Below are 16,641 nucleotides of genomic sequence, written 5' to 3'. Positions count from 1 at the left end.
CACGAATATATTTTGAGATAGTCACAAACTCTAGAATAAGGGTACATGGAGACTCAACATTAGAAGAGAGAGAAGATGCAGATAGTTTAAATTCAACGACTGTATAGAGAAGGTGCAGTAATCCAAAAGATGAAAGCAAAGAAAGCACCTGGAATTGATGAGATACCAACAGAATGCCTGAAAGCCCTGAATGATGTTAACATTGGGATACTGACTGACCTCTGGAACAAAATTTATAGAACAGGATTCCTACATGAGGATCTTAAGCAGTCAGTGTTTATTAATCTCCTAAAGAAACAAAAGTCCTGGAGTGTTCAGAGCACAGGACAATAAGCCTCATGACCCATGAGATGAAAATGATTCCAATCATCATTTTGGAAGAAATGACTGGTCTACAGAAGCAGACATAGGTGAGTCAGTCAGCATTCAAACCAAAGAAAGGAACGAGAGGGGGCATCTTTAACTTGCGAGTAGTCATTGAAAGATACCTGGAAGTGTATGCTTTATAGTCTATGAGAAGGCATTTGAGAGTCAACCATCAGAAAATAATGGAGTGCTTAAACAAACTAGAAATTGACAGAAATGATAAAAGGATAATTCAGAATCTATATTGAAATCAATCAGCAGTGAGGAGACTTGATAGCAGCTCGTCAGACAGCTTCCCAATCAAAAAAGGTAGTGTGCGCCAGGGGTGTTATATCCCCAAAACTGCTCAACATGTACACTGAAGCTATCTCTGGAGACATAGAAGATCTAGCAAGTTGCAACATTGGTGGGTTGAACATCAAAAGCTTGAGATACGCGGGTGACACTGCACTGATTGCAGAGTTGCAGAGTCAGAAGAGGCACTACAGGAAATTGTGAACAAAGTGAAAGCAAGGAGTGTGGAACATGGACTAAGAATGAAGATGACCAAGACAATGGTGAAGCAGAGACCTAACACCACAAGTAAAAATGGAAGTAAATTGGCAAGTCCTGGAACAAGTGAAAAGGTTCATATACCTTGGGCAGATTATCAGAGATGATGAGAGATGTGATTGTGAGATCTGAAGGAAAATTGAGATAGCCAAGACTAGGTTTGTCAGAATGAAGGACATGTTATCAAAGAACCTTAACCTGAATCTTAGGAAAAGAATACTACATTTTGTCATCCATGTTCTATGCCTCGGAGAAATGGACAACAAACAAAGATGCTATTGATAAGCTCAATGCATTCGAAATGTGGGTATATAGGAGGATGTTCTGCATATCCTGCACAGACAGAAAGACTAATGAGTAAGTAGAGGAAATAGCTGGAGAAAAGAGGAAATTACTGCATAACATCAAAGGGAGAAAGACAATATTTCAGTCACATCATTAGAGCAGAAGGTAAACAGAGACAATTATTGGAAGGAAAGATTGATGGAAAACGTAGGAGAGGGAAGCAGAAGAGAAAACGGATGATGGATATAATGGGCTGGATGCAGTTGACTTATGCAGAATGTGTAAGGGTGCACAGGACGGACAGACAGACAGACAGACGTGAGGTGGAGATCCATGGCATCAACCTACTGGGAAGAAGGAGACAGCAATAAACGAACGATAGAGAAGGTAGTGAATGTGGAGAACAGATTGCCCAGGTAAGCAAAGAGATAAATAGTGTGGAAATAATGTAAGGGCAAATTAGATAGTTTTTTTTCCCCAATTGTGTACTTTTTCCTGTAACTTGCTGAACCAACCAGTGGACTAGATTGGATTTTCATACTTACAAGCTCATTTGGCCCAGCTCATCCTGCAATGCTAAGAGAAGCTCAGAGAGCCCCTCAGTTGCTGAAGAGGAGGAATAGGACGATACAAAATGTAGATCCCCATTCTTCACTTTGCCAATGTCATAAGTCGCTATTTGTGAATTCTTAACAGTCCTGTGTACAGGGAGCTTTTGTCTTCCATCAGACATCATTATGTTATTGTGCTTCATCAGATGGAGAACATTTTGTACATTTGCTGTGACAGAATGACTGGAACTAATGGACTTGAACACAAAAAAAAGGAGTTAAATTGAAGAATGGATTAAAAAGTGTTTTCTTCACACCAGGACCTCAATAGATTTAGCATCCATAGAATTGAACAGGTTTTGATAAGCTGCTCAAAATATTGAGGCTACTCAATTATTTCAAAAACAATGTCAGCTCCAATTGCAGAATAGCTTTAATGCTCACATGGAACACTCCCGCTGCATGCTCTAGTTTTAGCTGACAGAATACTACCAACTTAGTTGTGTATTAAACTTTGGCAAAATAACGATGACACAATCTTAGTAGAAGGAAAACAAGAGGCTACCAGTGGAATACAGCAGCACCAATATACTGTGCAATACCACTGAGGGATCCCTGTACCACTGAGACTGCACTATGGGAAGCACCATGACAGCTGGTGGAATTTAAACTCAATTAATAATTTCAACTAAATTAATAAAAAAAAAAATCTGGAATGGATAGCTAATCAAGTGATGGCGACCACAAAACTGCCATCAATTGTTGTAAAAACCCTTCTGATTCATTAATGCCCTTTAGGGAAGCAAGTCTGCCATCCTTACCTGGTCTGGCCGACACGTGACCCCAGACCCACAGCAATGTGGTTTGGTTGACTCTTAACTGCCCTCTGAAATGGCCTAGCAAGCCATTCAGTTGTACAAAATCGCCACACAGAAGTTGAAAAGGAATAAAACTGGATGGAACAACTAGCATCGACCTAGGCACCAGAAACGACAACGGCAAACCCTGCCCTGTTAACCCTGAAAAGTCCTCCTTACTAACATCGGGGGGCTTGTGCTAAAATTGTGTTATGACCGAGGCGGGAGGAGTGTACTGTTTTTTTGAGTTCCACTTCTCCACAGTTCACAACATCCATTAAAATTTTTTTCCAGTTATCGATACGGTCAGTCATAGACTATTTTTATCCCAGAATAAAATACACCAACCAGGTTACTTTAACAAAATGATCAGTTTATTATAAAACAAGTCTTAACCAGTAACGATGCATTAACACAAATAGAAATATAAAAGTTCCCTTTTTACCTCAGCCCCTCTCACTCACGCACAGGTTAACCGAAAAAAAAGATTTACTCTTTAGAGCTCTGTTACAGGAAAAAAGCACAGACAAAAAGAATACTTTGGCCAAATATTTACTAATTCTTGAAGAAAAAAAGAGAAAACATGGAAAGATGTCAGATGTCCCTTGTTTTGGTTTGGCATCCCAAATATGCATAGACAGCTGTCACTGGGATCTTCCTAGAACAATTCTTGTCTGGCGACGTTGAAGATCAGTGTGGGCAGGCTTTCCAGGAAAATTGCAGCAACAGTTTCAGTCTTTTCCTTACACTTGCTTCTCAGAGCTTCTCAAAGAGATGGAAAACTGGCAGGCTTTTCAAAGAGCTGGAACAAGCCGAGGTGGGGTTTGCTCCCTTGGCAAGTTTTCCCTAACTGTCTTTTTGAACACTATCCATATCACTGTCCAAACAAAAACCAAAAACATTTCAAGAGTCAAGCCACCTGACCTCTAAGTCTTGACCTGTGACTTCTTTGTAAATATCTTTCCCCAAGTCAAACAAAACCCTTACTAGGTAATCATCTGAAGACAGGTGCCTTCCAGTAACGGCTTGTTTTTAGCCCTCCTTGATTCTTCCAGTAACTGTTGTTTACAAGCTCAGTCCAGAAGACCTTCTGATGACCTCTTTTTAAAAAAAAAACCATCTATGGAATCTTTTTCAGTTTTAAAACACACATCCTCATAATTTAACAAAAAAATAGAAGCACTCGTAACAATTGGAAGAGCTGTTCCACAGCCTGGCATAGTCATACTCACAGAATCATACCTTACATTCAATGTCTCAGACACCACCATCGCCATTCCTGGGTATGTCCTGTCCCACCGGTAGGACAGACCCACCAGAGGTGGCGGCATAGTGGTATACAGTTGGAGGGAGTTGTCCTGGGAGTCCTCAATGTCGACTCCAGACCCTATGAAGTCTCATGGCATCAGGTCAAACATGGGCAAGGGAACCTCCTGCTGATTACCACCTACCACCCTCCCTCAGCTGATGAATCAGTACTCCTCCATATTGAACACCACTTGGAAGAAGCACTGAGGGTGGCAAGGGCACAGAATGTACTCTGGGTGGGGGACTTCAATGTCCATCACCAAGAGTGGCTTGGTAGCACCACTACTGACTGAGTTGGTTAAGTCCTGAAGGACATATCTCCCAGACTGAGCCTGCGACAGGTGGTGATGGAACCAGCAAGAGGGAAAAAACCTACTAAACATTGTCCTCGCCAATCTACCTGTTGTAGCTACATCTGTCCAGGACAGTATTGAAAGCAGTGACCACTGCACAATCCTTGTGAAAACAAAGTTCCGTCTTCATGCTGAGGATACTATCCATCGTGTTGTGTGGAACTACCACCGTGCTAAATGGGATAGATTCAGAATAGATCTGGCAGCTCAAAACTGGGCATCCATGAGGCACTGTGGACCATCAGCAGCAGAATCGTATTCAACCACAATCTGTAACCTCATGATCCGGCATATCCCTCACTCTACTATTGCCATCAGGCCAAGGGATCAACCCTGGCTCAATAAAGCGTGCAGGACAAAATGACAGTAGCAGCACCAGGCATACCTAAAACTGAAGTGTCAACCTGGTGAAGCTACAACACAGAGCTGCTTGCATGCCAAACCGTGGAAGCAGCATGTAATAGACAGAGCTAAGCAATCCCATAACCAACTAATCACATCTAAGCTCTGCAGTCCTGCCACATCCATTCGTGAATGGTGGTGGACAATTAAAACTCTTAGCAGAAGGAGATGACTCCACAACCATCCCCATCCTCAATGATGGAGGAGCCCAGCACATCTGTGCAAATGAAAAGGCTGAAACATCTGAACCGCCTTCAGCCAGAAATGCCAAGTGGATGATCCATTTCGGACTCCTCCGGAGGTCCCAAACATCACAGACAGTCTTCAGCCAATTCGATTTACTCCACAGGATAATCAAGGAAGAGCTGAAGGCACTGGATACTGCAAAGGCTATGGGTCCCGACAACATCCTGGCTGTAGTACTGAAGACTTGTGCTGAACTAGCCGCTCCCCTCGCCAAGCTATTCCAGTACAGCTACAACAATAGTATTTATCTGACAATGTGGAAGATTGCCCAGGTGTGTCCTGTTCACAAAAAGCAGGGACAAATCCAATCCAACCAATTGCCATTCCATCAGCCTACTCTTAAAGTGATGGAAGTTGTCGTCGACAGCGCTATCAAGTGCCACTTAACCAGTAACAACCTGCTCACTGATGCTCACTTTGGGTTCCAGCAGCGCCAATCGGCTCCTTATTACAGCCTTGGTCCAAACATGGACAGAAGAGTTGAACTCAAGAGGCGAGGTGAGAGTGACTGCCCTAGATATCAAGGCAGCATTTGGCCGGTGTGGCATCAAACAGCCCTAGCCAAACTGAAGTCAATAGGAATCAAGGGGAAAACTCTCCACTGGTTGGAGTCATACCCAGCACAAAGGTTGTGCTTGCTGGAGGTCATCCATCTCAATCCTAGCACATCACTGCAGGAGTTCCTCTGGATAGTGTCCTAGGCCCAACCATCTTCAGTTGCTTCATCAATGACCTTCCCTCCATCATAAGGTCAGAAGTGTTCACTGATGATTGTACGATGTTCAGAACCATTCGTAGCTCCTCAGATACTGAAGCAGTCTGTTTCCATATGCAGCAAGACCTGGACAACATTCAGGCTGGGGCTGATAAGTGGCAAGTAACATATGCGCCACACGTGCCAGACAATGACTATCTCAAACGAGAGAGAATCTAACCATCTTCCCCTGATATTCAAATGGCATTGTCATTGCTGAATTCCCCCACCATCATCCTGGGAGTTACCATTGACCAGAAACTGAACTGGACCAGCCATATAAATACTGTGACTACAAGAGCAGGTCAGAGGCTAGAAATTCTGCCACCTTCTGACTCCCCAAAGCCTTTCCACCATCTACTAGGCACAAGTCAAGAGTGTGATGGAATACACTCCACTTGCCCGACGGGTGCGGTTTCAACACCACTCAGGAAGCTAGACACCATCCAGGACATAAAAACCTGCTTGATCATCACCCCATATACCACTTAAACATTCACACCGTCCACTACCAATGCACTGTGGCAGCAGTGTGCACTGTATACAAGATGCACTGCAGCAACTCTCCACCCCTCCTTTGATAGCATCTTCCAAACCCACGAGCTCTTCCACCTAGAAGGACAAGGGCAGCAGACGTGTGGGAACACCACCATCTGCAAGTTCCCCTCCAAGCCACACAGCATCCTGACTTGGAAATATATCGCTATTCCTTCAATGTCACTGGATCAAAATCCTGGAACTCCCTCCCTTGCAGCACTGTGGATGTACCTGCACCAGATGGACTGCAGCAGTTCAAGGTGGCAGCTCACCAAAATCTTCCTGAGGGCAATTAGGGATAGGCAACAAATGCTAACCTTGCCAGTGATGCCCACACCCCATTAAATGATTTTTTTTTTTATAAACTCATGACAAAGCACAGAACATTAACATTCTTTATTTTCTTCCTTTTAAGTCTCTGCATATCTTTACAAATTGAGGAGAATGCCTGTGCACCAGCCCCAAGGCTCATTCATTATCACTATTAATTGCCTGCTAGGGGATGTACAAAATCCATTCCAGATTATCTCGGTTTCCTTCTGGGTAAGCAATTGCCATTACCTCTGTATTTCACATACATCAATAGAAATAGGCAGAAAAACCATTTCATACAACTTGGTACAGTACTATATAGCTCTCTTAACACACATCACCCTCCCCAGAACATCAAAAGTGCTCGAAATTATGACGACTTACATCTTAGACTGACTTAAAACTTTACTCTCTAAACTTACTGTGCCAGCGACAAATGGAAATTCAGCAAGTCCTGGCCAAACACGAGGTGACCGAGAGTTTTCTCCCCTCATCTCATTCTGTAAAAGAGATTCCTTGTTAAGAACAATTAGAAGGGTGAAAGGCATACTAATTTACTTGGAATTGGAGATTTCTCAGTGATGATTTTTGAACAACTTCTTTACAACAAGCAAAAGGAAAGTGCTGAGGATGCTGGAAATCTAAAATCATATATCAGTTTGACATTATTAGTTTTAGTCACTCAAAGAAAGAAAAAAATAGTGAATGGGAACCATAAGAATGTACCACTTCTATTACTATTCCTAAATTCCCATCCATCAACTCAGCAGCAATGATGGGGCTGATATCGTAGAACCACACAGCACGAGGCCATTCGGCTCATCGTGCCCCTTTGAAAGAAATATTGAATTTGTCCCAATCCCCTGCAATTTCTTTTCTTTTTCAAACATATATCCAATTTCCATTTTAAAAAGTTACTGTTGAATCTGTTTCCACCATCCTTTCAGACAGTGCATTTCAGATCATCACAACTCACTGAGATGCTATATGACACTTGACTGTAGATTTCAAATGCTTTTAGTAAAAATGTATCTAGAAAATATTTTCACACTACTCCTGTAGAGGATAGGCAAACTGTTCCCAGGTGTCTCTCAAAATCACCTTTACATCATACAAGTAGTAATGTATCCTAGTTTGCTAAATGATACAAAGCTAGGTGGGAAACAAAGTTGTAAGCAGGACACAGTTTGCAAATGGATAAACAGGTTAAGTGAGTAGGCTAGAAGGTGACAGATGAAGTATAATGTGGAGAAATGTGTGATTATTCACTTTGGTAGCAAGAATAGAAAAACAGAATATTTTTTAAAATGGTAAGAAACTACTAAATGGTGGTGTTCAGAGGGATTTGGGTGTCCTTCTCCACAAAACAAAGTTAGCATGCAGGTACAGCAAAAAATTTGGAAGGCAAATGGTAGATTGGCCTTTAGAACAAAGAACAGTACAGCACAGGAACAGACCATTCAGCCTTCCAAGCCTGCCTAAACTAAAATCTTCTGCACTTCCGGGGTCCGTATCCCTCTATTCCTATCCTATTCACACATTTGTCAAGATGCCTCTTAAACATCTCTATGGTACCTGCTTCGACCACCTCCTCTGGCACCAAGTTCCAGGCACTCACCACCCTCTGTGTAAAGAACTTGCCTCGCACATCCCCTCTAAACTTTGCTCCTCTCACCTTAAACCTATGTCCCCTAGTAACTGACTCTTCCACCCTGGGAAAAAGCTTCTGACTATCCACTCTGTCCATGCCGCTCATAACTTTGTAAACCTCTATCACGTCGCCCCTCCACCTCTGTCATTCCAGTGAAAACAATCCAGGTTTATCCAACCTCTCCTCACAGCTAATGACCTCCAGACCAGGCAACATCCTGGTAAACCTCTTCTGTACCCTCTCCAAAGCCTCCACGTCCTTCTGGTAGTGTGGCGACCAGAATTGCACGCAATATTCTAAGTGTGGCCTAACTAAAGTTCTGTACAGCTGCAGCATGACTTGCCTATTTTTATTGCAAGGGGGTTGGAGTACAAGAGTAGGAAAGTCTGCAATTGTACAGGGCTTTACTGAGACCACACCTGGAGTACTGTGTACAGTTTTGCCCTCTGTAGTGAAGAGGCGGTGCAACAAAGGTTCCTGGGATGACAGGGTTATCCTACAAAGAGAGATCGAGTAGAATGGGCCGAGACGCTGAAGTTTAGAAGAATGAGAGGTGATCTCATTGAAAGACATTATTCTGAGAGAGTTTGAGACGGTAGATGCGGAGAGGTTGTTTTCCCTGTCTGGAGGGTCTAGAACCAAGAGTCATCCATTTAAAGCTGAGATGAGGAAAAATTTCTTCACACTCATAGGTCTGTGTATTTTTGGAATTCTCTATCCCAGCATTCTGTTGATGCTCAGTTGTTGAGCATATTCAAGGCTGAGATTGATAGATTTTTGGACTCTAAGGGAGTCAAGGGATATGGGTAAACTGGGCAGGGAAGTGTTGAGGTTGATGATCAGCCATGATCTTACTGAATGGCGGAGCAGGTTTGAGGGGCCATATGGCATATTCCTACTGCTTTTTCTAACGGTCTTATGTTTAAGTGCGCAAGTTTCCCTCGCCCTCCAAAAGCCAAGGTAAAAACAGGCACCAACCACTTGGTGTTGCTATTGTAAGCTCACAGCTACCAATGCATGATATATAGTATGTTAATGTTCCAATATGTTGTGTCACTGGGTGCCTCAGTTTATCCGTCTGAACACACGTATGATTATTTGCATGATTATCTTTATCCTGATTTCTACTACCCAAGTATGAATAGAGCAAAGTGCAAACTATAAAACACACCAAATCACAGATTCACTGATCCATAGGTCCAGGATTCTATTGGAGGTCAAAATTAACATGCTTTATTTTAATTCAAGTAAATTTGGTTGAAAGCTGTAATCAGAGGACAGCCCCAATACCATGCCACTAGGCTATTTTCATCAACTGATGTCCAGCAATTTAGAATGGATACAATGGAATGAATTCTTTTGTTCATGACAGACAGTAGACAGTTTGAATATACAAAACCAGGACTTTTGACCTTCGGCAGCCATTTTGGAGCACATTTTGTTTTTTTAAAAAAAAAGGACAAAGTCCATTTTTATAACTTCGGGTTGAGTTCTTGTAGTTTAAATTGCTGCACTTTACGTGAGCATCACAGATGTATATTTAATTGTCTCAGTTCTTTTGTTTTTAAATATTACGCACAACCATCGGCATCTAATATAATTAATAAAAAAGCTGGCGGCACAGAGGTAAGGCCTCACTGCTGCAACAGGTAGGCAGCCACGTCCACCACTGCATATGCGAAGTGGGGTGGTGCAGCGGAGGCCATTGTTGGCCTACAGTGCTGTGCAATCTGCAGAGGAGGTGGGGGGTGGAAAAGCCTCGATGAATTCATGCTAGGTCACAGAGGAGAAAATGGAGAACCCCTTCCTTAACTTGTGGGTAATGTCCATCACTCAGATGGTCATCTGTGTATTTGAGTTGTTCCCAACACAGACACACAGATCTACCGAAAAAGAAATATAGTAGATATAAAGTCTCAAGAGGATTCAACTCATTTCCAGCATTAAAAAGTTTTTCTAACGTTCAATGCTGCATTTCCTCAGCCTGCTGCCACATTACCTTGTGTATCCTTCGCAGTACTAATTCACTGAAGGTCAGATTGCACTTTGATAAATTATATAGGTATGGGTTTTTGAAACCAAGTTGAGCAGTACTGAATCACACCAAAAGCACAAATGCAGTTTAAAGCCTGAAAATGAAACAAGAATCTGTGCAATCTGTCGTTGTATAGGACTGTGCTTTACAGAACATCTAAAAATGTGAACGGAATTTAGAAAAGCTTCGTTGAAATTATATTCATGAGAATGAAATAAGTTGCCACGAGAGCCATTTATAAAAAAGATAGTCATTTCTGCCCCACCTTCACAATGTCTTTCTTTTTCTTGGTTTTCTTTTTCTTTTGTGCAGAACAGGATCCTATAAGTATTCTGTTTATTTCAAGTCCAGTCTGAAGCTGGAAAGAGACAAAAAAAAAAGTGTTCTATTTGAAAAAAAAAAATCTTCCTAAAATGCTCAAATCTTGCACAATGCTCTTGACTGCCAAGATTTCAAGCAGGCATCATTACAGACAGACAGTTTGTCCCATAGAGAATTTCCAGAAATTACTTGCAGCAATATTAGCAGTTTGCAAAGCTAACAAAAATGATTGATACTATCCAAGAGAATGGATATTTGACAATGTTTTCTATCTAAATAATGACACATTGCACAATCCTCACATGATTTACTATTTTGCTAAATAAATTTTCAATGCTATTTAGTTCCAGGTTGACACTGGCCAACATAATTTAACTATTAAACAAATGCAATGGAATGACATTTCTTTATATAGTTTGTAAATGGTTTTACACATCACACACAATAAATAGCACTTCAAACATGGCGCAGTACTCCCAATAGAGAACTCATTTAATATATTACTAAGTGTACGTAGCCATAAAACTTCTCATGCACAATTTTATTTAGATCATGGGAGCCATTTAATAGTTTATTAAACATTCCTAATTTATTGCTTAATGTGCATTCTTTTCTTTTAAAAAAAAAACTTTATTTTGATTTTGTTACAAAAATCCTTGAGTATAAACTATGCAAACTAGAATAAAAAGAAAATACATAACATATTAACAATCCCCAAATAGTGAAGCCAACCATGATTGAGAAACATCCAGTATCAGTAATAATAAAATGAGATTTGAAATCAGACTTAAATGTCATTCAAAAACAAGCAAATTCATAGGTCCGTTCGCATAGCAGTATAAGGAAAGGACCATTTCTATGGAAGACTGCTTATGCTGCTATGTAGTTTTAGTTCTCAAAACTCAGTCAACCATCAAACTTTGCAACTGAACCCAGCAAGATATGTGCCAGCAGCTGGTGGAGCACAGCAAACCCAAGTTAACCTTTCATTGAGTAGTTCATTAGATGCAGGATACATAGATGTACCGAGGATGTGAAAAAGGTGCTATATAAATGCAAGTTTTTTAAAAAAAAAGACTGCAGAAGCATTTATGTACTAACAGGAAAAACACAATTGAATTCATTACACTTGTTCAGAGTTTATCAGGTACTTTTTCATTCTTCAGGTTTCAATAATTCTACTACAGAGTACTGCATTACAAATTTACAAAATTTTTTTTCCAAATCTTGTGATTAAAGAGAGCTCTAGGGATAGGTGGGAAATGGAGTGGGTGGCTTCCACTTTTCACCTATCAACTGATTGCAAATAGTGTTTTTAAAAACAGTGTTAGTCCCGAGTGTTTAAGGGTCAAATAAACAGACAGTTTTTTTTAAAAAATTCATTCTTTCATAAAATGTGGGTGTCGCTGGCTAGGCCAGCATTTATTGCCCATCCCTAATTGCACCTGAGAAGGTGGCGGTGAACTGCCTTCTTAATCGCTGCAGTCCATGTGGGGTAGGTACACCCACAGTGGTGTTAGGACGGGTGTTCCAGGATTTTGACCCAGTGACAGTGAAGGAACAGTGATATAGTTCCAAGTCAGGATGGTGTGTGACTTGGAGGGGAATTTGCAGGTGGTGGTATTCCCATGCATTTGCTGCCCTTGTCCTTTTAGTTGGCAGAGGTCACGGGTTTGGAAGGTGCTGTCAAAGGAGACTTGGTGCATTACTGCAGTGCATCTTGTAGATGGGACACACTGCTGCCACTGTGCATCGGTGGTGGAGGGAGTGAATGTTTGTGAATGGGGTGATAATCAAGCGGGCTGCTTTGTCCTGGATGGTGTCGAGCTTCTTGACTGTTGTTGGAGCTGCACCCATCCAGGCAAGTGGAGAGTATTCCATCGCACTCCTGACTTATGCCTTGTAGATGGAGGACATGCTTTGGGAGTCAGGTGATGAGTTACTCGCCGCAGTATTCCTAGCCTCTGACCTGCTAGTGTAGCCACGGTATTTATATGGCTACTTTAGTTCAGTTTTAGGTCAATGGTAACTCCCAGAATGTTGATAGGGGGGGAAATCAGCGATTATAATGCCATTGAATGTCAAGGAGAGATGGTTAGATTCTCTCTTGTTGGAGATGGTCATTGCCCGGCCCTTGTGTGGCACGAATGTTACTTGCCATTTACCAGCCCAAGCCTGGATGTTGTCCAGGTCTTGCTGCATTTCTACACGAATTGCTTCAGTATCTGAGTCGTCGCAAATGGTGCTGAACAATGTGCAATATTCAGCAAACATCCCTACTTCTGACCTTATGATTGAAGGAAGTAGCTGAAGATGGTTGGGCCTAGGATACTACCCTGGAGGAACTCCTGCAGTGATGTCCTGGACCAGTGATGATTGACCTCCAACAACCGCAATCATCTTCCTTTGTGCTAGGTATGACTCCAACCAGCAGGGAGCTTTCCCCCGGATTCCCATTGACTTCAGTTTTGCTAGGGCTCCTTGATCCCATACTTGGTCAAATGCTGCCTTGATGTCAAGGGCAGTCAGTCTCACCTCTTGAGTTCAGCTCTTTTGTCCATATTTGAACCAAGGCTGTAATGAGGTCAGGAGCTGAGTGGCCCTGGTGGAACCCAAACTAAGCATCACTGAGCAGGTTATTGCTAAGCAAGTGCTGTTTGATGGTACTGTTGATGACACCTTCCAACACTTTACAGATGATTGAGCATACACTGATGGGGCAGTAACTGGCCGGGTTGGACTTGTCCTGCTTTTTGTGTACAGGGCATACCTGGGTAATTTTCCACTTTGCGGGGTAGATGCCAGTGTTGTAGCTGTGCTGGAACAGCTTGGCTAGGGGCGCGGCAAGTTCTGGAGCACAGGTCTTCAGTACCTGGATGAATAGGAAAGGATTCTACTCCCTGAATGTTTATGTTTGCTTCACTATGACCATTTTAAAGGAGTTCATCATCCCATTGATATTTTAGACAGGCTATAAAAGCAGGCTATTAGCTTCAAGGCCAACTTCTGCAGACATGGCTCATGCCATCTGTGGTATTGAAGAATACCTGCTAAAGACAGTTATAATGAGGTGGATGCATCTACCACAGTTTGACAACTACACTGCATGTTTAAGCAGTTTCAGGTGCCTGAATATATCAAAGGGTGTCGTGCAATATAAGTTTCAAGGTTCATGGTCTGTTGCATAATGCACGGACACCAAAGAGGAAAGCAGCCCCGAGGCACAGTAAAGGAAACAGGAAGAGACGTAGGAGCAGCTTGCAGAGGCCACGAAAGGGGCGATGCCGGCTGTCGTAACCAATCAGCAAACACTCATACACGATAATAAAAGCAAAATACTGCAGATGCTGGAAATCTGAAACAAAAACAAGAAATGCTGGAATCACTCAGCAGGTCTGGCAGCATCTGTGGAAAGAGAAGCAGAGTTAACGTTTCGGGTTAGTGACCCTTCTTCGGAACTGACAAATATTAGAAAACTCACAGATTATAAACAAGTGAGGTGGGAGTGGGGCAAGAGATAACAAAGGAGAAGGTGCAGATTGGACCAGGCCACATAGCTGACCAAAAGGTCACGGAGAAAAGGCAAACAATATGTTAATGGTGTGTTGAAAGACAAAGCATTAGTACAGATTAGGTGTGAATACACTGAATATTGAACAGCAGCAAGTGCAAACCTGAAGAAAAACCTGAAAAAAAAACAGTGGGTAAGCAAACTGAACAAACTAAGATGAAATAAATGCAAAAAAAGATTGTAAAAAATGTAAAAAGGAATGTAAAAAAGAAAAAATAACTAAAAATGAAAGTAAAATGGGGGGCTGTCATGCTCTGAAATTATTGAACTCAATGTTCAGTCCGGCAGGCTGTAGTGTGCCTAATCGGTAGATGAGATGCTGTTCCTCGAGCTTGCGTTGATGTTCACTGGAACACTGCAGCAATCCCAGGACAGAGATGTGAGCATGAGAGCAGGGGGGAGTGTTGAAATGGCAAGCAACCGGAAGCTCAGGGTCCTGCTTGCGGACTGAGCGGAGATGTTCCGCAAAGCGGTCATCCAGTCTGCGCTTGGTCTCCCCAATGTAGAGGAGACCACACTGTGAGCAGCGAATTCAGTATACTACATTGAAAGAACTACAAGTAAATCGCTGCTTCACCTGAAAGGAGTGTTTGGGGCCTGGGATAGTGAGGAGAGAGGAGGTAAATGGGCAGGTATTACACCTCCTGCGATTGCAGGGGAAGGTGCCCTGGGACGGGGACGAGGTGGTGGGGGTAATGGAGGAGTGGACCAGGGTGTCGCGGAGGGAATGATCCCTTCGGAATGCTGACAGGGGAAGGGAGGGGAAGATGCGACTGGTAGTGGCATCACGCTGGAGGTGGCGAAAATGGCAGAGGATGATCCTTTGGATATGTAGGCTGGTGGGATGAAAAGTGAGGACAAGGGGAACCCTCATGTCATGTCGCTATTGCTTCTTTTGCCAATGACCTTAAATCTGTGCACTCTTGTTCTCAATCCCTCCACCAATGGGAAAAGTTTTTCCCTATATACTCTGTCCAGACACCTCATGATTTTGAATACCTCTATCAAATCTCCTCTCAACTTTCTCTTCAAGGAAAACAGACCGAACTTGTCCAATCTATCCATATAACTGAAGTTCCTCATTCCTGGAACCATTTTCATGAACCTTTTCTGTACTCTCTCCAATGCCTTCACACCTTTCCTAAAGTGTGTCACCCAGAACTGGACACACTACTCCAGGTGAGGCTGAACTAGTTCTCTATACAAGTTTAACATAACTTCCTTGCTTTTGCACTCTATGCCCCAATTAAATGAAGCCTAGAATGCTGTGTGCTCTCTTCGCCGTGCTCTCAACCTGTCCTGCCACCTTCAATGATTTATGCACATACACACCCAGGTCCCTCTGCTCCTGCATCCCTTTAAGAATTGCCTCTCCATGTTCTTCCGATCAAAATGAATCACTTCACACTTCCCTGCATTAAATTTCATCTGCCACTTATCTGCCCATTCCATATACCTGCCTACATCCTTTTGAAGTTCTACACTATCCTGCTCACAGTACACAATGTTTCCAAGTTTTGCATCATCCGCAAATTTTGAAATTGTGCTCTGTACATTAAAGGTCTAGGTCATTAATATACATCAGGTACCAACAACATTGGTAGGAAGAAGGATGTGGTCCTGTAGCCAAAGTTTAGGGAGCTAGATAAGAAATTAGTAAGCAGGACCTCAAAAAGTAGTAATCTCCGGATTACTCCCAGTACCATATGAAAGTGACTATAGAAATAGGAGGATAGAACAGATGAATGTGTGGCTGGAAAGATGGTGCAGGAAGCAGGGCTTTAGATTCCTGGGACACTGGGATCAGTTCTGGAGAAGATGGGACCTGCCTGAACAGAGCAGGGACAAATTTCCTTGCAGGGCAATTTGCTATTGGTATTGGGGAGAGTTTAAACTAACTTGGCAAGGGTGTGGGAACCAGGAAATAATACGAGAGAGGAACACCAAGGTACACAGAGAATTGGGAGAGACAGACTGCACTAGGGTAGGAATTATTATTATATTAGGTGGGATCATGCAAGAGGGAAAGTAATAAAGTCTAAATTAGGGTTACAATGCATGTATGTGAATGCGCAGTGTTACAAAAGTGCCTCTGTGTTTTGTTAAATATATTTTTGAAAAATGGAAAAAAAGTTAAACTTTGGGGTTTTCAAAGGGGGTCATGTAAAGGTCACTTGACTTTGAAAAACAGTCCCTGGAAATGTATTTTTAAAAGGGGCACAGAGGTCATGTGAGGAAAACAAGCCTTTCCAAGAAATTACCTGACTTCCAGCAACAAGCCTTTCTGGGAAACCACCCGACTTTCAGTTCAATAAACAACAGAGAACTTTGGACACCTGGAGAAGTTGTTTACAAAGAAGTGACAGGTCAAGATTGATGGAGGTCAAAAGGGTTAGTATCATAGAAAGGTTAAAGCTCAACATGTCTGTGCCGGCCAAAAAACGATCCACCTATTCCAATCCCATCTTCCAGCATTTGGTCCGTAGCCCTGCAGATTACGGCACTTGAGGTGCATACCCTGATTCCTTTTGAATGAGTTG

At 42.4% G+C, this 16,641-nt stretch overlaps 1 protein-coding gene across 2 annotated transcripts in view; it reads right to left on the bottom strand.

Annotated features, from left to right (window-relative positions):
• The window catches only part of cep57l1 (centrosomal protein 57, like 1), a 95,132-nt gene that overhangs the window by 16,976 nt on the left and 61,515 nt on the right, over window positions 1-16,641 (bottom strand). For both annotated transcript variants that reach the window (XM_068027195.1, XM_068027190.1), the window contains 3 exons: window positions 10,475-10,567; window positions 6,946-7,023; window positions 1,749-2,011 (listed from right to left, as the gene is read on the bottom strand). In XM_068027195.1, coding sequence (XP_067883296.1) covers window positions 1,749-2,011; window positions 6,946-7,023; window positions 10,475-10,567 — 434 coding nt within the window. The remainder of the gene's footprint in view (window positions 1-1,748; window positions 2,012-6,945; window positions 7,024-10,474; window positions 10,568-16,641) is intronic.

The sequence above is a fragment of the Heterodontus francisci genome, chromosome 3 (assembly GCF_036365525.1).
Source record: "Heterodontus francisci isolate sHetFra1 chromosome 3, sHetFra1.hap1, whole genome shotgun sequence".
Classification (NCBI taxonomy): domain Eukaryota; kingdom Metazoa; phylum Chordata; class Chondrichthyes; order Heterodontiformes; family Heterodontidae; genus Heterodontus; species Heterodontus francisci.
Note: the sequence above shows the minus strand (reverse complement) of the source record. Positions and strands in the feature narration are given on the sequence as shown.